At 40.6% G+C, this 21,500-nt stretch overlaps 2 protein-coding genes across 2 annotated transcripts; one reads left to right on the top strand and one right to left on the bottom strand.

The window, feature by feature from the left end:
* The first annotated feature begins 10,688 nt into the window (after positions 1-10,688).
* On the top strand, positions 10,689-13,274 carry tubb2b (tubulin, beta 2b). The gene is made up of 4 exons (XM_034692973.1): positions 10,689-10,821; positions 11,676-11,784; positions 11,872-11,982; positions 12,088-13,274. The coding sequence occupies exons 1-4, from the start codon at positions 10,705-10,707 to the stop codon at positions 13,146-13,148; spliced, it is 1,398 nt and encodes a 465-aa protein (XP_034548864.1). The 5' UTR covers positions 10,689-10,704; the 3' UTR covers positions 13,149-13,274.
* Positions 13,275-13,440: 166 nt separating this feature from the next.
* bcl2l16 (BCL2 like 16) lies at positions 13,441-17,127 on the bottom strand. The gene is made up of 2 exons (XM_034692974.1): positions 16,295-17,127; positions 13,441-13,971 (listed from the first exon to the last, which is right to left on the bottom strand). Exons 1-2 carry the CDS (start codon positions 16,775-16,777, stop codon positions 13,843-13,845), a joined length of 612 nt encoding a protein of 203 aa, XP_034548865.1. The 5' UTR covers positions 16,778-17,127; the 3' UTR covers positions 13,441-13,842.
* Between the last annotated feature and the right edge of the window lie 4,373 nt (positions 17,128-21,500).

Below are 21,500 nucleotides of genomic sequence, written 5' to 3'. Positions count from 1 at the left end.
ATCTGTCTGTTTTTTATGTAATTTTTTTTATGTACTTGCTGTTTTGCCTTTTAATGTTGTTCTATTGTTGTTGTTGTAAAGCACCTTGTGACCTCTGTTCTTGAGAGGTGCTCTATAAATAAATCTTATACTTACTTACTTACTTAGTTACAAAAAAACACACAGAAGTATTAAAAAAATACGACTTCTTACAGATCTAAAGATAAAAATGTATATATTAGAATTATCATGGTATCAAATTGATGTAATAATGAAGCAATTAGACAAAAAGGCAACAGTGCAGTGATGAGGCCTGACCAAGCGAGTGTAGTCTGGATGGCTCATTTCTTGATTGGCACACACTGCCAGGGGGTGAATTTTTCATAACGCAGCAATTTTGAACTAGAGATAGACTGATGTGTTTTTTTCAGGGCCAATACCGATACCGATTATTCGTAGTCAAGGAGGCCGATAACTGATATTTATTTGCAGTAACAGGGGAAAATATTGGCGTCAAAATTTTGAATAATACAAAATCCAACACTTCACTTCGTTTAAATGCCTTTAAGCATATGTTTATTAAAGAGCTTTTCAGATTTGCAACATGTTAAAGTTTTTTTTTTAAATCTTAGACCAGGGGTGTCCAAAGTACGGCCCGGGGGCCAATCGCGGCCCAAGGTCCATTTATTTATGGCCCCAAGCTTCCATCGTAAAATGTATTATTTATAGCACATAAATTAATCACATTCTGAATCATCTGTACATATGCAGTTTTTTTCAAGCACACACACAACCTTAAGTAAATCCAGAAACGTCTCAAAAAGCTTCATATGGACTACCTGTCTAAAAAGCCAAAGCTCTGGGAATTCTGCAAGACGGCAATAAAGAAGAAACACAAGAACTCTTAAAGTTGACAGGCTTTCAAATTAATGTTTTTATCATGATGTGAAAATGTTCTTGATGAACACTAAAAGTTCAGAAGACACAAAAGAGGACACAAGGCATAATCAAAATTATGAAATTGTGCAGAAAAGGCTAAATTTGATGCATAAAAATTGTTCAGAACGCAGGACAAGAATTATTTTGTTCTAAAATTGTTGTCTGCTGGTCAGAAAAGTCTTAAAAATAACATGAAAAAGAAGTGTGATGAAATCCAGATTGTGATCCTGTCATAGAAAAATAATGAAACAATATTTTTTTTCCCACATTGCCCGACCCGAATGAAAAACATTTTCCTCCAGAAGAAGATAAAGTTTGCTAATGTTTACTTGACTTGTGGAGAACTGAGGACTACCTAGTTGCTGTTTTATTGAGAAAACAATTAAATTAATTGTTCTTAAATAGAGATTTCATATATAACTTTTATGATTCCTAAGTCTCAGTAGGAGCCACTGGCCCTGAGGTATTCTGACAACATCAAATGTGGCCCTCTTTGAAAAAAGTTTGGACACTACTGTCTTAGACTATAGACATCTTTGCTTTAAAATTCTAACAAAAAGTGCAGGGAGCTCCTAGGCTCAGCAGCATGTCTTATAAAGTTAAATGAGAACTTTAACACATAATGATTTAGTGAATTTCAAGCCAAATTAACAGTTTTAAATTGATCTCTTTTCGGCCGTCAGATTTTTGTAAAAGGCCGATGCCGATTTGCATCAAAATATAATCGGCCCGGCTGATAATCGGTCTATCCCTATTTTGAACTTATCAAGATTACTAGTGTTCCATTGTGAGAGGCACAGCTGACTTGATTGATAGGCGGGAACTCTGTAGCTGTTGGCAAGGAGGCTCAAAGCCGGCCTCTTTACGTCACACTCGCTCGGCAGAACTTATGTTGAGTTCAACATTTCCAATATGGCTCCTGTCAACGATTAGCTTCAAAACAGCTCTTCAGAAACAGGTGGATGACGTCACAGATACTACATCCATTATTTATACAGACTGTGGGCCTGACAAGATGCTGAATAATATGATAGCGTAGCTAGGTTTAGGTTTGATGCAGACATGAGTTTTAGAAATGAAAACAGGTCCTATAAATGTGAAAAAATCTGCTAAACATTAACATTCAATGGCAGAGATATTTGTGTAACAGGGTTATGAAGTAATAGTGTGAATAAACATATTAATCATTCTTTGCTTAACAGGCTGCTTGATGTACCTCCACAGGGCTGGTTTTGGGGTTTAAGGTTCTGGACCATTTTTGTAGTCACATTAAAAACTAGTCTTTATTTTACATTGAGATGTAGGCCTCTGATTTTCCTCAGTCACAACAGCCGAGTAGTAACAGACCGTTTTCCTAAGGTGGCCATCTTCTTATGACGCCATGCTCAGGGCGGGGCGCTCACATCACGCCATCATGTCCCATAAGTCGTATAAGCCTCCATGATCTGACACTCTGTAGTCATTTCACTGCTCCCCGGTTGAAAAACAGACACATAGCAGTGGAGAGTGAAAATCTGGAGAGAGATGGGGTTACATGTTCTGTTAAAAAGCCTTAAATTTGGGAGCCCATTAACTAACATCAGAGCACAGCTAATGTTAGCATTAAGCCTGTCATCAAGGGAACTGTGGAACACAGTAGTGAGACATGATAATGCCTGGGCTTCTCTCCTTGAGCATGCATATCAAAAAGACAGCCACCATGGGATTTTCTATTGACAGCAGGGCTTCTGAACCACTGTGCTAAATTTCATCTTGCTAACTTCATGGTTTAGGTTACTACTTCATTTCAACAAGCAGCAGTCTTACTCTGGTTTTGTTAAAAAAAAAAAAAAAAAAAAAAAAAGAGTAATGAACATAAAAAGCTGCCCTAGTTGTGACTGGGCTTTAAAAGGATCTGAGCTTCCTGCCTCTGACTGCACTGCAGAGACAATGACTCAGTGTGAATACATTTCCCATAAACCCCAATGCTTCCTGGCCCCTCCCCTTTTGGCATCCTGACATGATGGAAGATTTCATTAGCCTCCAGCTGCCTGCAATGCAGTAATAAAGCCATCAGAGGAGGCAGGCCTTTTCTGCTGATCACATTTCGAGGCTGAATATCTGATTTATAAATCAGATGTAAGCTCATCCCTCATCTGCACTCCGCGTACACAGAATCCTGAAGACACAGTGAGGAGCTGTAGACACATCAGCAGATTGTATTGTAGAATTAAACCCTCCCCCCCACAGCCAGCTGCAGCTACACCCCGACAGTATGACTGTTGTATTTGTGAAACCAGATATCCCGTGCACGGTGGGCGGATTCTTGGACTTCCCTTGGACCACGTTGACCATCATGCTGAGTGCAATAAGGGGCTGTGGCTCTGCATAGCCTGATGGCTGTCTGACTGTATTAGCATCAAATGGACTTCCTGACTCAACCCTCTGAGGAGCAGCCGAGCAGAGCAGACACCCTTAAAGGCGCATGATGTAAAGTGGAGGGCAGGGAAAAATCAATGCAGCAGCCTTTGAAAGCCTCAAGTAGCCTGTGTGTACGTGTGTTTAGAGGATGACTCTACTTGCTGGCTTCAAACAATACATGTACTCCATTTTATATTACTTTAGAGAAAGGGAAGACACAGGGTTATCTCTAGTACAAAATGTTCTCCTAGCTTTTGTCTTTGATTAATTACAGCCAATGTTTTTTTGGCTAAGTAGCCTCCTTTGTGTTTTCTTGTCATTCAGTTATAGGTTATATGCTGTGTTGATATCTGTTTGAAAATAAAACAAGTACTAAACTGATTACTACACAAAAGGTTACATACAACTGTCTCCATCAAGCAACACAATGTCTTGTAGGGAAAGAGATTGGCAGCTCCTGCTTAGCTAGCTCTGTTAAACTAGCTTTGCTGAGCCTTAGCTTCCCCTCTCTCTGTTCTATAACTTGATTTATGTAATACTTCATTTAGTAACGCAGTAACACAAAATTACACACACATTTTGGTTTCACAGCATTTTTCTGTTGCAGACATAAATAAACTAGCCTGCTTTGTTTCAGCTTTCAAGGAAGTTAGCTAACCAGCTAGCTTAAGTAGGCCTGTTGCTCTAGCTTTAGCATTTGCTGTGAAGCTGATTGACTGTATTGGGACAGTGTGTTTTTAGTGCAATCTATAGTTATTGTAAATGCAGTGAAACCGAATTTAATGGAAAATGTACATTTGTATTTCACACTGAACTGTTTTTGTATTTTTAGCTTTGTACACGAGACTAAAGGTTTGATTCCTACTTCTGACTAAAGTAAGTAAAAACCAAGCGGCAACCTCTGCTCAAAAAATTTGAGTCCAATGCAGAACTGTTAAAAACTGTAGTTCATCAAGTGTCCACTAGAGGCTGGCTCCGGTAGTACCGGAAACCACAAACACACCAATTCAAAAAAGACGATGTTTGCAGCAGAAATAAACATGTTTACAGCCTGGTTCAAAAGACCAGTGTAGTCTGGATAGCTTAATTTTCAATCGGCACCAAGCGGCAACCTCCGGTCTCAAACTATGAAGCCCATGAGGAAGTGTTATAAACTGCAATACATCGAGAATCCGCTTGAGGCTGGCTGCAGAAACACTGGAAACCACATAGACATGAATGGGAAAAAGACGATCTTTGCAGCATTAATAAACATGTTTACAGCCTGGTTCAAAAAACGGCTTGGCCCTATGAAGCTCATTTCTCTATCAGCACACACTGTATGGGGGGTGAATTTTTTTCTAACGTGACGGTTCAGAAGATACTAAAATTCAGAGTTTTTGCCCAAATAAGGACATGACTGACGTGACTCAAAGTCGGGAACACATAGCTGTAAGCTAGGAGGCTCACACTACGTCACACTCTGCCTGGTTGAGTTCTGCATTTCCAATATGGCTGCTGCCGTCGATTGGCTTCCAAACAGCTCTTCAGAAACAGATGGGTGACGTCACGGATACTACGTCCATATTTAATGCAGTCTATGATCGGCATGCACTCTATGGGGGGGGGGGGGTGAATTTTCTTCCTAACCGGGCAATTTCAAAGATATTGAGATTACCAGTCTTCCAATGAGAGGCACAGCTGACTTGATTGACAGGCGGGAACACTGTAGCTGTTGGCTAGGAGGCTCAAAGCCCGCCTCTTTACGTCACAATCACTCGACAGCAGCAATATGGCTTCAGAAACAGATGGGTGACATCACGGAGACTACGTCTATTATTTATACAGTTATTGGTAATAGCCAGATTTTTTGGTTGCTGCTAGAGATGATGTCTTCAGATTGTCCCGTGTTGGGATGTGATTTCACTTCCCCTGTTTTTTGTAAAACGCCAACATTAAACAGGAAGCATAAAGTCCGATGGACGTCAAACATGGTGGAACCAGAAACAATATCCTGTACAGTGTGTACGGATAACTAAATGATCTACATATCTCCCAAAAACGTCGAACCAGGCTGTTAGCATGTTTAAATTGTGTTTAATACTGGTGGACATTTTAACACAGGATCCTATAGTGGTTGCTTAGCTTTTGCAACCAGCCTCAAGTTGACACTTGAGGAACTGCAGTTTTTTTGCACTAAAGCCCTTATTTATACTTCTACGTCAAATCGTAGCCTACTCTGTAGTTCTGCGTAGCTCCTGTACCTACACAGAGGCATACCCACGTAGCCGACTCGCACCTCCTCCAAAATGTAGCTACACGTCGAATCGACGCAGACTGCAAGCCCTGTGATTGGTCCACTCAGCGGCATTGTATTTCCTGCATTTACAGCACTTCCGGGATCCTGGACATCGGCCGTGTATTTCATCTCCTCCGACATGTCCTCTCTATTCTTCCCTGTAATCATGTCTGTACGACAAACAGCAACATGTAACAGCTGTGAATTAACATAATACACTCTGAATCAGGAAGATGCTGCTTGTGCAAAAGAGGTGTCAAACAGTTAGTTTAAAGTCTTAACTGTTATTATCTTAATTAATGTAGTGGAGAAATGTTTTTATTGTGTGGAATGAGCGTTTTCATATTCTACGTGGCCTAAAACGAGCTAATGTTTTATGTATCAGTGGCCTAAATCAGTCAGTATCCTGCTTTTATCATTCATCTCTACAAAAGTCTATTCATTCTGCTTCTTTCCCAGCTGATCCATTGTGTTTCCAGAGTCGCCTACAAAGCCAGCTCAGGGTGTAACCTCAGGTCAAACAAACTGTTTGTCCTGACACACTTTGATCCTGTTGGATGTGTGACTATGGCCTGAAACTGTTGTGGTTTGCAGCTGAATGTGAGACTGGCTGAATGCTGCTGCAGCAGGGACTCGGTAACCTGATATGAGAGCGAATCAGTTCTTCTCTCTGCAGACATACTGTACATGAGCCCAGCTGTTACTGTCCAACACCTGTCCACTACATTAACCCTCAATATCCACATTACAGGATGAGTCACACAGCAGAGGACCATGCCTGGCTGGTACATGATTGGCCTGGAATATTATCCAACACATTCTAACGCTAAAAATATTTCCAAGCCAGCTCTCTGTTGCAGATTTGCTTTTTATCAAATGAAGGCAGTTCTGTTAAAAATATTAAATGCTGTTATCTCAGTGTTTGGAGTGAGATGGTCATACATTTTGAGTCAAAGTTTTCCTGATAAGTATTATTCTTGCTTTGGCATGCCTTAGCCCATGCCCTAGATTTTTTTTTTTTCCAAGCTGATGCAAACAGTGAGGTCTCATTTTCTAAGATGCTCTATCCAGCACCAAACAGGAGGCAGCAAATCAGCTGTAATCCAGACATCAAGAGGGTCTGAAGGAGTCTGATGTCACTGTGCTCCCACTGAATGTGCTGCCATGGTTAGGGTAAAAACACAGCAGTAGTGCAGGCGTGGTTATCCTGGTCTAGCATTAGCTAGAAGCCTGGTAGCTTAATGCTATACCATGGTAACTATCACCCTGTCACACACAAGTGCAGCTGTGGCAGACAAAAATGCTCCATTGTTGGATTTTTCTTCTTGTAAGGCGTCTATTTAAATAAACCGTGATCCTGCAGCTGGTATATGCACCTCTTAATTTTGGTCATAGTATCTCCAGTACCCATGCACATTTCCTTGAATTGTATCAAGGCTTTGAGATATGTGTCTGGGAGATAGCTGCAGCATTAAAGAAGACAAAAGCAAACAATATTCAACAAACAAGGTGGATAAATTACTGGATACGTATTCTCTTGAAATGATTTAGATGTGTATTTATTGTCCCTTAGAATTAAAAAATACTGCAGTCAATGTTTTTGGTTGAAATGAATTTAAACATGTTCATAATCAATTCATCCCGAAGATGTTCTATTGTTCTCCAGTAAGAAAGAGGGCGTGTCTGGCGCAGTTCTCCTTGGTGGTTGCATCTCATGTTGTAATCTTGTTATTACCTCTGAGCAGGATTGATGCGGGCGTGGCTCTCCCAGCAGCATCTGTTTCCTCTCGGTAATATTGATCTGACTGCTGGAGGCTGAGTGCTGAATGCTGCAGAGACCTGAGAGATGCTGAGTCATGGGGAAGAAGGACCGGTTCTTCACAGAGACACAGTGTATGTGCCACCGTAGAATAAACACAGTGTGGGAAATGCTTCGCTGTAAGCTATACTGCACACATAGAAAAGCATTACACACCATAATCTCCTCCCAGTGTGCTGAAAGATTTTTCATGCATTAGGTTCCAGCTGACCTGCTCAAGCTGTCACCACAGAGCACTCAAAGCACCCAACCAGAGAAAGACATCAATGAATAATTGATCAGTTATAGAACAAAAGAAGCAGACGAAAGAAGGACAAACTGACTGAGATCAAAGAGGATCCACAAAGTCGTAAGGCTTTTTAACAAGCACAATGCTCTTTACTGGATGATGCATTATCATTCAGTGGATATGGGCAGGGCTCCATCTTTATAAAGACGGAGTTATATGGTCCAAAATTCCCCAGAAATTCAACTTGATTCCATAAAAAATCCTGCAAGTCAAATACTTTATTTTAATATGTGACATTTAAATTAATTTCCCTCAAACAACCAATGTCAGTCTCAGCAGTACAAGAGCCTACTTTAATCCTGGCAGCTCTTTCAGGCTTGAGGGCAAAACACTGTATTGAGGTAAAAGCTAATGTTAGTATGCAAATGGGATTCAAAGTGAATGTCATTGCACCTGTTATGTTGTGGTTTTGCAGGTTGTTGCAGTACAGGCTTTGCTAGCTTCATGGCTGTCCAAGTGACCCTTGTGAAACCTCAATACTGCTTTTATCAGCTGCATGATAAGTGTCTAAGCGATTGAGGCTAAAAGCACCAAACATACATATTAAGATTCAGGAGAAGACAGTAGTTTTGTCCCAAATAATCTGTATATCTTCCAGGGTGACATCAGAATACAGCACTCTATTTTTATTTATTTTTGGGGGGGGTTTTGCCTTTATTGTACAGGACAGCTGAAGACAGACAGGAAATATGGGGAGTAGAAAGCGGGGGAAGACATGCAGGAGATGGTAGACCGGTCGGGAATCGAGCAGGCGACCCCTGCGACGAGGACTGTAGCCTCTGTATGTGGGGCGCTTAGACCGCTAGGCCACCAGCGCCCCACAGCGCTCTATTTAAGTGCAGTTTTGTTTGTCACATGTTTACTGGTATAACATTATGTGAGTTAATCAACAACCAGGTACAAGGTATTTGGAAACCGAAAGTCACAGCTCCAGCCGTGCCTGCAGTAATGTTGTAAACAGGGTTTCTGGGTAGACCTACTCTTATGTAAGGCTTTAGGACCAACATCTCAAACCACAAGAACAGTTTTTCCCCTCTGCACCAGACTCATCAATAAGGCGTCAGTCACCATCTTACATTACATTAACATGAACCCTCTACATCTGCATCGTATGTGTTACATTAACACATATCCTCTGGATTATAATCTGCGTGAATAACTCATTCCTCCTGTAAATCATCATGTGGACTGTTGCACATCACAACATCGACATCTTGCAGGTCCCAGCAAAATAATTCATTTTGATGCTTTATGCCTGAGTGGATGAAATAGTCTTAATTTCTAAGCAAACATTAGGAACATCTTTATCTGGATCCTGAGGAAATACATGGTACATTGTATAAGACTGTACTACTGCATAAATAGGGCACATCCTTTATGTGGCTCCGGGTACAGAGCAGCATTACTTATGCACTTACATAAATGAAAAAATACATCAAAACTACTATCTCTGTATTTTTTAGGATGCTGCTGCAGGGCTCTACATTCTTATTTCCCTTCATGCTGCACGATAATCCTGCAAAACAAGAGCTGATGTTAAGAAAAGAATAGCATGATTGTGACCTGACTCACTCTCTGTCACATTGCTCTGACATGGAGCGAAAAAAAAAGAGGCCTTTGTGTGTCAGATTTCAGTTCATACAGAGAAGAGGCTATGAGCGCGACCTACATACTCCATGATAAGATGAGTGCTCTTGTAAAAAAAAACTCATGCACAGGCGGAGGGAATATGAATGCATGATAAATTCAGATTTAATTGGTCAATGAGTTGTTATTCACGCACCCGTAGAAAGCCTGCATGGTGCGCACAAGAACTAATCTACATAAAAATGCATGGTATGCATGGATACTACGCTAAAGGCTGGTACATCCATGGAAAAAAATGTTAAGCCCTGTAAGAGTAAACATAAGGCTAATCACTATGGCGACAAACACCTGGGTGGGGGGATGCCTGTGCCCCTCTTACAATCACAGGAGGCATGAGCTGTGGCAACTGCACTGCAAGGCGTCATGGCAACACACTTGTCCAGCATTCAGATTAACTATTAATATAGCTCATCTGCCCTCATTCCACAACACCACTTTACAGCAGACTGTGTGAATGAGATGGTTAACATACTGCAGACATTCAGTGCTTTTGTTCACCGCCTTCAGGATCAGGCATGAAACAGATGAATCCTCTGTCTAGGATGCAGATAACAGGAAAGGGGGCTAGGTTAGGAGGATAACTGCCCACTGATGGATACTGCCTAGTCATTATAATAATAAATTATAGGCCTTTCTTAAGTAAATGTCCGAATTTTTGTCTGAATGGCTTTTATTTTCTGATCTGTGACACTTTGTATAATATGATTTAATTGCCTTGTGGTTTCATTCATACACTCTCAAGGAAAGCAGCTTTTTATCCAGACATGGTAAATAACCACATTTAGGGAAAAGGGAATATAGTGAGTTAAATTTGCTGCCATTGAGCTAAGTAGGAATGTAAAGCTGCTTATCCAAAGAGGAACAGAAAATCAGTGTTGTGGCCTCATCACAGTCGTGTCCAGAGCTAGAGGTTCTGCTGAACTGGTCCATTGTATACCGTTAGTGGGCCACGTGGACTGTGGATAACTATGCTTTTAATAAGATAATTAATCAATGAGTCATCAAATACAAACATTTACTTTTAATCGACTGTAAAATACGTGTGATTTCTGAGCTAATCCTGGGCGTGCAGCTGCATAAATGAACCACATTTGTTGTCAGCAGTGTCGCATTTCTTTTCCGCCATCATGAAGCAGGCCAACATCTACAGATTAGATGTGTTAGTCACACGTTTGACATGCGAGTGATTGGCAGGCGCGACGGACCAATCGGGGAAAAGCATTCGAACATCTCATTGGTCAATATTTGTGCCTGTAAAGCAAGCTTAAACGCATAAGCCAATGGGCGTTCGAGTTGACGCCTGAGGGGCGGGACATACTTTAAGTATAAAGAGGATGGGTGAGCTGATTCTGCATGCATAGAGACAAGCAAAGTCATTCATTGAAGGGTCCAGTCTACCTCCAGAAATACAAAATGAGGGAAATTGTGCATCTCCAGGCCGGCCAGTGCGGAAATCAGATTGGTGCTAAGGTTAGTAACACTATATTCCAGTTTTGGTGGACTAAAACCGGAGGATTTTATTGAGAAACACGGCGTTCTTTGCTCCGTGGGCCGGTGCTTTGTGCCTGAAGAAGCCACACCCTGGGACTCACAATGTGTCCTACTTTTGTCTATTTCCGTTAGAGTTGTAATCTCAACATATATAACTGCTCAGTTATATAAATGGGGGTTTAATACGTCGAAATGGTTAAGACTAAAAAAGAAATTCTTCATTTTAAGATGCATTTTTTTCAGTTCCTTATTAAGTCTGTTGTATTAAGCTGTTAAACCGTTGGATTTGAATCGTTAACCTCTGTGGATGGGTCTTCTATAAAATGGCGGATTACTTTGAAATCACCCTTTTTTTTAATTTACTACGTGAACGTTTCTGCAGCACAGAAAGAGGAAGTGAGGATTTCTTTTAACCGAACATGAATTCAACCTTTTAATATGTAACATGTATGAAAATAACTGAATATAAAGGAAAATGTTAATATTTAGTGAATTAATGCCTCATTGATGTGGTAACAGTCCCCGGCTCTGGGGCCCAGTAGGCGGTGTTGGCGGTTAGTGACGTAGCCAGGATATTTCAAATTCATAAACGCAGCCAATGGGAGATGAGAGCGCGCGCGCGCGGGGATTGGGGAGCGGCGGGAAGCGTTAACGTCAACACATATGTAATCACTGATTTAAACGCGTTAAAACCTTTATTTAAAACGTTAAACGAACCAAATTGACACACAGCCTCTTACACAATACTACACGCATGTTTCTGGTCTCTTGTTGACTTGTTTTTGTGTCGTGAGGAAGTGAAAGTGCTTACGTGTGTATTTATTATCTTCCAGTTTTGGGAGGTGATCAGTGATGAGCACGGTATCGACCCAACTGGCACATACCACGGTGACAGCGACCTGCAACTGGACAGGATCAATGTCTACTACAATGAAGCCACAGGTAAGACTACATGAAATTGATTTTTATAAACAGTGGTGTTTTTTTCTTCCTGGATTTCCCTCACCTTTTTTAACTTGCATCTCACAGGTGGCAAGTATGTGCCCCGTGCTGTGCTGGTGGATCTGGAGCCAGGTACTATGGACTCTGTGAGGTCCGGACCCTTCGGCCAGGTCTTCAGACCAGACAACTTCGTTTTTGGTAATTTCATATTCTTTAATTATATTCATACATTTTTTTTTTAAAAATCTATCCTGTATTGTGTTGGAGGAGCTGTGATGTTAACATGGTATCCTCCTTTTCCAGGCCAGAGTGGTGCTGGCAACAACTGGGCCAAGGGTCACTACACTGAGGGTGCAGAGCTGGTGGACTCTGTCCTGGATGTGGTGAGGAAGGAGGCAGAGAGCTGCGACTGCCTGCAGGGTTTCCAGCTCACACACTCTCTGGGTGGTGGTACAGGCTCTGGCATGGGTACGCTGCTCATCAGCAAGATCCGTGAAGAGTACCCAGACCGTATTATGAACACCTTCAGCGTGGTGCCCTCCCCCAAAGTATCAGACACAGTCGTTGAGCCCTACAACGCTACACTATCGGTCCATCAGCTTGTAGAAAACACAGATGAGACCTACTGCATTGACAACGAGGCCCTGTACGACATCTGTTTCCGTACCCTTAAACTCACAACCCCTTCATATGGTGACCTCAACCATCTCGTCTCTGCCACCATGAGCGGCGTCACCACCTGCCTCAGGTTCCCCGGACAGCTCAACGCTGACCTGAGGAAGCTGGCCGTAAACATGGTGCCATTCCCACGTCTGCACTTCTTCATGCCTGGCTTCGCTCCCCTCACAAGCCGAGGCAGCCAGCAGTACAGATCCCTCACTGTACCAGAGCTCACCCAGCAGATGTTCGACGCCAAGAACATGATGGCTGCCTGCGACCCACGTCACGGCCGCTACCTGACAGTGGCTGCAATCTTCCGTGGTCGCATGTCCATGAAGGAGGTGGACGAGCAGATGTTGAATGTGCAGAACAAGAACAGCAGCTACTTCGTTGAATGGATCCCCAACAACGTGAAGACCGCCGTGTGCGACATTCCTCCCCGTGGCCTCAAGATGGCCGCCACCTTCATCGGCAACAGCACAGCCATCCAGGAGCTGTTCAAGCGCATCTCCGAGCAGTTCACAGCTATGTTCAGGCGCAAGGCTTTCCTCCATTGGTACACCGGCGAGGGTATGGATGAGATGGAGTTCACTGAGGCTGAGAGCAACATGAACGACCTGGTCTCTGAGTACCAGCAGTACCAGGACGCCACCGCTGAGGAGGAGGGCGAGTTCGAGGAGGAAGGCGAGGAAGAGTTGGCCTAAACCTTACATTTTTCTACAAAGCTCTGCTGTTAGTTCTGCCGTGAAACGTAACGTTCCAAGTCTTTTCCAGTTTTCAGTGTTCTGTCTGCTGTTTCCTGTTAATAAAAACTTCTTCTGCAACTCTGACCTGTTTGGCATTCTATGTTTTATACATGTCACAATAACAGAGCTTCAGGTGATGGTAATGAAGTAGACTTTTATTGGAGTGCATGAGCTACACTATAAATAAAGTGTAGCTGCATGATGCTAAACTGTAAAGCAGGATTAAGAATATGTACTAAACTCTATTTTACCTTTAAAATCATCTCTTACAGTGAACAGACTGAACATAATTGACAGAGTGGTTGCACCAAAAACAGGAAATGGGGTCTTAAACCAATAATGGTTGTTTAATCTTAGTAATCTGGATTGACTGTGAAGATTAGTGAACAATTGATTAAGAGCTCAGAGCAGAAACTAAGAAATCCAGATCAATCAGCTTAATCTCCAACAAGTTGATTTTTACAGCGTGAGTTTACAGGAACAGCTTTAAAAGTCTTGATTACAGTTTAATACATTTTTTTTGTGGTAGATCAGGGAAATTATAAACCCTTTACAGATATGGTCTGGTGCACAGACTGCCTCTGCAGCCATTTTCCTGCTGTAGCTCCTCATCTGACAGTTTGTGCGTGTGGCCACAAGGGGGCAGTGTTGGCTAAACCATCCTCTTCCACACGCAGTAGGTGAGGATGCTCACAGCCAGAGCCAGCAGTGTCCAGCAGCACACCTTCTTCACCTGGCTCTCTAGACCCTGCTTCTTTCCAAAGCGGGACACAAATCCACCCTGTCAGGAAACAAACAGGTCACTTAAATATTTAATACATGTCAACATTAGTAGAAGTCCACACAAAGGCTGCAGGATCTGAATGTATTATTACAAGTGGACCAGCTTTCTCCTTCAGGAAACAAATCAAGTTAAACTTGATTTAACTTGAATATTTAAGTCCAAAGATGCCGTCTAGGGACTCAATGCCTGAACTAGCATGATGATTTTTTTGTTGTAGTTAACCATCTCATTTGGGTTTTTTTTGTATGCTTTATTGTGTCAATGTTATATATACATGATATACATTTCTTACAGGTTCGAACCTTTTGGACACAACAACTGTTTTGTTTTTTTTGTTTTTTTTTGACATTGTGACCCTCCACCCATACACAATTGGAAAGTAAATTATTTAGAAATATAAAATAAATAGAAAAGGAAAGAAAGAAAGAAAAATATAATAGTAATCATCATTTAGAAATAAAATAGAAAAGGTTATATAAAGATAATCAAAACTCAAATTTGAAAATACATAAATTCATATATAAATAACCCAAAAGAATAAAATAAATATTATGTATGTATATATATATATATATATATATATATATATATATACACACACACACACACAAACATATACATACACACATATACATAACCATCTCATTTGATGTTGTTTACTAAAGAGAAGCAGTACTTTTAACCTGTAAATCAGGGGTGATTCTAGGATCAGATGTTTAGGGGTGCTGAGCTCAGATTCCTCTGAGCTGCTGTAGACGTCCTCCTGCTGCAGACGTTCTGGACTCCAGCTGATACGGACGTACTGGACTTCAGCTGCAACAGCTTCTACTACTCGTCTCATCACTATCACTTCTCTCTTTTACTCCCCTCTATCAGTCTTTCCAGACCCAACTCAGTCGAGGCATGATGGCTGTCTAACATGAGTCTGGTTCTGCCTGAGGTTTCTGCCTGTTAAAAGAAGTTTGTCCTTGCCACTGTAACTAGCTAAATACTGCAATGTGCAATGCTCATGGTGGATTAAGGTGGGGTCAGACTGAGTCTTACCCTGTCTTGAAGTTGGGTCTCTGTTCATAATTTAACATAAAGTGGTCTAGACCTCCTATGTTTGTAAAAGCGTCCTGAGATAAAGTTTGTTGTGATTTGGAGCTATACAAATAAAGGTTGATTGATTGATTGATTGAGCACCCAGAGAGCTGCCTGGCCGGGCAAGATTCATTTCACTGTTTTGTTCATTTTAACACAATTTCATTCCCACATTTGTGAAAGAAAAGTATAACACTTTTTGGGAAAGTCTGTGACTAAACCATCAAATCTGATAAAAGTTATTTAAATGCTGAGCCACAGCGAAAGAGAAATGGATTAGAATCATAAAAGAAACATATGGTAGCCCTAATTTCTGGGGGAAGACAACTCATTTTGATACAGCAGCTCCTCAACATATACATAAACAGTATGTATGTTTCTGCAGTGAACCAGACCCCTATAGTGAGTACCAAAAATTCCAAAAATTGACATTGGATTAGTTATTTTTTTGGACTTTCATTTGAAATGCAATGCACAACATGTAAAACACATTAACAGAGATGGACGTTTTCAATGTTTATCTCTGCCTTTTTCCTTCTTGTCTGTATTATATAATTTGATACGTTTTGGAGCTGCTGTATTTTTGTTGTTAAAATATTATGTTTAAATTTATAAAACTCTCATATTTTAGGGGTGCTGGGATTCAATTTATGGGTGCTTCATCACCCCCCAAAATGGTCTAGAAATGCCTATGCTATAAATCATTACATTTTCCATACATCAGAGTGTACTCAAGACAAAAGATGTAACTTTCTTTTTTTGTCTGTATTATTAACTCTTCTCATACAGTAGGCTTCCTTCTCTTCCTTTATGTCCTTTGTATAAGTGTATTTTCTGTCTGCGTGTTTAAATTTGAAAAGCAAAATAATATATATATAAAAGGATAAACTGAAATGTTAAACATCTTTCAGAAGACATTTAACCTGATCTTGCAAGGGCCCAGTATCATATGTAGTAAATAACTGAGGAGACTTTATCATGAGTAGATTTTGCAGGGCCTTTGACACCAACATGTCAGGATATTTGAGCCTCTGCTGCTTCTATTTTAAAAAGTTGTTTTGAAAATTGCTCTTAAATGACACTCTTGTTTATAGGAGAGCGATGCTTAGTCACTGCAGATGGTTTTCCCCTTTTAAACTCCCTGGTGTAGGGTTGCAGTGGCTTGGGTTAGTTACTGTTAGAGGATGTGTAATAAGCTTTTTGTCTTTCCTCTGTAGAGGTAGATTTCCACACTCACCCATCCTCCCTTATCTCGAATGTCAGGGCAGATGACCCTCTCCACGTACTCCCCCACACTCTCCTTCAGCTCAGGCAGGACCCCCACCAAGCCCCTCTCATGGCAGTGCAGCGCCATCTGTCCAGCCAGCACATACACAGACAGCACCGCGCTCCAGGCCAGCTCTCTGCGACGCCCCCCTGGGGACGGATGAAAGAAGTGCTCGTCCAGGATGCTGGAGAGCATGGAGCAGGCCGAGCTCTCCGTCACGTCCTGGAAGATGCGAGGCCAACGCCGGAAGAAGATGGGGAAGCGATTCAGGAGCTCGTCCCCTGCATAGCGCAGGGCGGCGGTGCAGACTGTGGGGGCAGGACCCATGGTGCCATCTGCCCCCCCTGTGGTTACATAGTCTATGTAGTCATGGGCCATCAGGAAAGCTTCTCTCACCAGCGGGTCAGAACTGTTCAGGCCCAGTCTGGCCTCTGGCTCCTCCAACTGGCACATGCTCAACCCTGACTGCAACCTTACTAATCACAGAGCTGCAGACTTAGTAGGTCACGGATGAAAGCTCCATTTCCAAGCAGGAGAGCCATTCTCTAAGTCCCATTGGGCTGTCATGAGGGAGCTGGGATGTAAAACAGGAAGAAAACCAGGAAGGGAACGAACATGCAGGACAAGAAGCAGTCTCAACTCACCTTCTCTTCAAACAGAAACTAGAGAATAAACAGTAGGCAGGTGAAAAGTCAGGGTCTGGGGGAGAGTGACTTGTTGCAGTCAGACTGGGTCACCCTCTCCCCTTCAAAGCTAAATATAGAGCCCTTGTTGCAAACTGATCTCCAACCTCACATGCACAGTCAGGGCCGCCCTGACACACATCCCCATTCCAACACAGGAGACGGCAGGGCTAAATGAATCACACCGAGGACCTGCAGCAGTGTAACAAGAGGAAACAATGATAATTTAATAAGCTGCATTACATCCTGTGTCCAGAGGAGTTTTACATTTTGCACATATTAAAGGTTTTTTTTTCCAATAAGCATTTTTCTGAAGGAGAGATGTTTCAAGAGGTTTAAAGACAGGTTGTTCAGGGACTTTTTAAAGACGGTTATTGATCATTTACATTAAAACTGTTCTCTTCTTGCATTAGTGAAATATTTCATCCTCAAATGCCCTTACAAGTCTATCACCATTTGCTGACACAAACCACATTTCTGAGTCAATGGTTAATCAGTGCCTCTGAAAACACTTTATTTGAACCCCCCCAATTATGATCAAAAATAATCAGAATCAGAAAATACTTTATTTATGCCGGGGGGAGGAATTCAGTTATTACAGTTTGCTCTTATAATCAGTGTGTAAGAAAGTCAAAATAGTAATAGAAAGAAGGAATAAAATAAGATCAAATAAGTAGTAAATCAAAACGGTTTAATGCTCAATGCATGTACATGCACACCTTAATCAGATCACTTTAATTTAGCGTTGGTTTAAATACAGTCATTTGAATCTCCAATAATGGTTCGCAGAAACAAAGCAGGTGGATCCAAAGCTAATGTCCCCACCTGATAGTCAAATCAGCTCTTTATTATTATTCATTATCAGTCCTACTTAAGCATCAATTTTAGCATTAAAAAGATAACTCAGTTTATTATCAATAATCAGTTTATTAGCTACAGGGGATCCAGGTCAGATCGACCCTTTTGTTGAAGAACCAGCCAGATATCAACCCCTGCAGACGGGGTCAATGCTACCACTTCATTTAGCAATACAATAAAATAAATACAATAAAGCTCTCCCCCAAACACTGATGTTGGTTAGTAAGTTAGTAAGTGTGCTCTAATCAGACATTTTTCAGCACCATACTTTGCTGTCAGAAAGCCCATTGGTTGTTGCACTATTCTCGAACATGACATGTGTTCCAACCACTTCAATCAATCAATCAATCATTCAGACTTTATTTGTAAAGCACTTTTCATACATTGATGTTGTAATACAAAGGGCTTTACATAAAAAGAAGAAAAATATAATAATTTAAAAAATGAATAAATAAAAAGACCCCCCAATCCTAATCCCAACCCCAGCCCGGCCCCAAAACCACCCTGCAATTCTATGGTTAAGAATATGTTATATGCAAAAAGCAAAATAATTAAAAAAAAATAATAATTATAATGAAATAATAGTAATAATAATGACAATAATAATAATGAAATAATAGTAATAATAATAGTAAAAATAGTAATAACAATAATAATGAAATAATAGTAATAATAATAGTAATAATAGTAATAACAATAATAATAAAATAATAGTAGTAATAATAATAATAATAATAATAATAATAATGAAATAATAGTAATAATAGCAATACTAATAATACTAATAATATAATATAATAATAATATAATAATAATTAAAAAAAAAAAAATAATAATAATAATAATAATACAATAAATCAATAAATAAAAAATAAAAATGAAGTTGCTGATGAACTGAGGAAAAGCTGTCATTATGTATTAATGAGGAAACACTGGAGATAAAATAAGACAATAATAATAAGACTCAACACAGAATATTAAACTCACCAAAATGAAATAAATTAATAACAAAAGAAAACACTAAAAGATTAAACCAGTAAAAGAAACTAAAATGCTACACTAAAAGTAAATACTGCAATGTAAAACAGAATAAAATATTAAAATGCTGAGAGGTAATCTGTAAAAATCTTGAAATGATAAGATCAAATAATAGCAAAATAAATAATGAAATAATCCACAATAAATTAAAAAATATATAAATAATAAAAACTATCCCTTGTAAGTTGTTAGAAATATTAACCACATACTCTTTTTATAGCCCTGAGCATTTCTTATATCAAGCTGCAAACATGTTCATGTTTGTATGGACTCTAATGGGGTCTCCTTTGCTGTTGGATACAACCCCAAGTGGACAGTAGAGGAACTGCAGTTCTGGCTTCATTTTTTTAATACCAGAGGTTTGCCCCTAGAAAAGAACAATGCCTTTTTAATGTAATCAGTAACACCTGTGCTTTCACTGGAATTAAAAGCCAAAATACTTGCTGTGAAAAGGGCCTGTTTCTCCTCAACTGATTGTTTGGACATATTTTTTTTTTTCTCTTCACAATAGGCTTCCCCCACAGACATATTTAAATCAGTCGTTTTTTTCCTGCATCTGTTAAAGCTGGGTCCCTTGATAGCCACAGATTTGTGTTAGAAATGTTTTACTGGTCCTTTCAGTTCGTTATCTCTTCGACACTATATTTCTTATGTAAAAGTCCTTTATTGGAAAACATTCACTGTAGACTAGTGACAGCCAATAATGACGGTTAATCTGGGGAAAAAATAACAAGTATCTGTTGTTTGTTTATTTTTTTCAAACATACTTTTAATTAAAATTCTGTGCATACTGCAAAGAAACTCCAGTCACTTCATTTGTGCTTACACAAGGCAGAAATCATCAGATATCTCAAAACATTGAGAGCAAAATCAAACTATCTAAATTAAACATGTTTATGGAGAAAGTGTGTTCTTCTTCTTCTTGTACAGGATGATGAGATGCTTCAGAAAAGCTGCCTGACTTGTTTTTCACCACACGGGAGCAGTAATGTTCCACTAGAGACACACTGCCTCTGTCACAGTGTGTGTTCAATGTGTGTGTCTGATTGTGTGCGTGTGGCCGACATGTTCCTTGATAGCTCTCCGATGGATTCAAAATCATAACCACTTGTTTCAAATGAACTTCTGATGAAAAAAAAAGCAGTTTCAGCATATACAGCCATTAATTCAGGGTTATTAACTCTTCCACATGTTCATCAGTAACACACACCTCTATAAACTCAAAATGTATGTAAATGCAAACATGGAGAGCAATTCTAATTACAGTCAAGTAAATGTATTTAAATTGTGGATAATGCCTGTGAGATCTCCTCTGTGGACTCACACTCAGGCACGCATGGCTAAATCCACATTGTCCTTTAAGTGTTTCCGCTCCTCTACCAAACGTCTTTATGTGTCACATGGGGATCAATCAAATGTTCTGTGTATGGCATTTATGTACGTTGTTAATATACTGATTTATAGCGAAGCAAAGACATGATCAAGTGCTACCATTAGCAGCTCTGTGTTCTCTGGCCATCTGGCGCAGCATACATTGTGAATGTGCATGGGAGGGAAGATAAGGCTAACCATCCAGAAAGAGCACAGTCCTGCACGCACACACACACACACACACACACACACACACACACACGCTCACACATGCATGACTTCAGACGTATATGAGAGTGAGTGTGTAGAATGCTTGTTCCTCGCAGAGCCAGGGGAACAGGGGAAGTGACATGGTTGATACCGGCTCCTATCAGTCCTCTCATATGTTCATGTGGCAACATGTGCAAGCACAGGAAACTTCCTGTCTCCTGTAGAGAGGTTTCTCATGTGCAGACGGTTGCATTAGAGAGGAAGGTGCAAGATTAACAGGAAACATGCTGTAAGTCACTGTTGCAATTTGACTCCATCGAGTATGTCCTGCAACAAAACAGAGTCTACAGCATCGCTACAAGTTTGGGGAGGCTGAAGCTGCGTACACAACACCAGCATGCTCATATACTGGCAGTTACAACTCCAGCATGTTGTGGCCTGTTGCACCAGCCTTGTCCTCAGTTAGGGTGTAAAGTCCTCACTAAACCATACGTTGAAACCAAGCGGCGACCTCCGGTCTTAAAATATGAAGCCCATTCGTAGTGTTATAAACTGCAGTTCATTGAGTGTCCTCTAGAGGCTGGTGGCAGAAACACCAAAAAAAAAAACATACACACCCATTCCAAGAAGATGATCTTTACAGCAATAATAAACATGTTTACAGCCTGGTCTCTGTGCACACACTGTACAGGGGGTGAATTTTTTCACAACACGACAGTTCAGAAGATAGCCCGCCTCAAAGCCCGCCTCTTTGTCTCACACTAAGTTTGCTTGAGTTCAGCATTTGGCTCCAGCCGCCGACTGGCTTCAAAATAATGCTCAGGAACAGATGGGTGACGTCACAGATACTAAGTCCATTATTTCTGGTCTATGGTTGAAACTAGTAAGTTGTGTCATTGTTTGGTTACACCACAGAGACCTAAGGTTCATCTTAATAGTAGACCGTAATGTCCAAACTAACCAAATCATTCGATTTGGCCACTCAGTACGAACCCTTTTTTTCCTCAAATGCTAAC

This window comes from Notolabrus celidotus, chromosome 9 (assembly GCF_009762535.1).
Source record: "Notolabrus celidotus isolate fNotCel1 chromosome 9, fNotCel1.pri, whole genome shotgun sequence".
In the NCBI taxonomy this organism is placed as follows: domain Eukaryota; kingdom Metazoa; phylum Chordata; class Actinopteri; order Labriformes; family Labridae; genus Notolabrus; species Notolabrus celidotus.
Note: the sequence above shows the minus strand (reverse complement) of the source record. Positions and strands in the feature narration are given on the sequence as shown.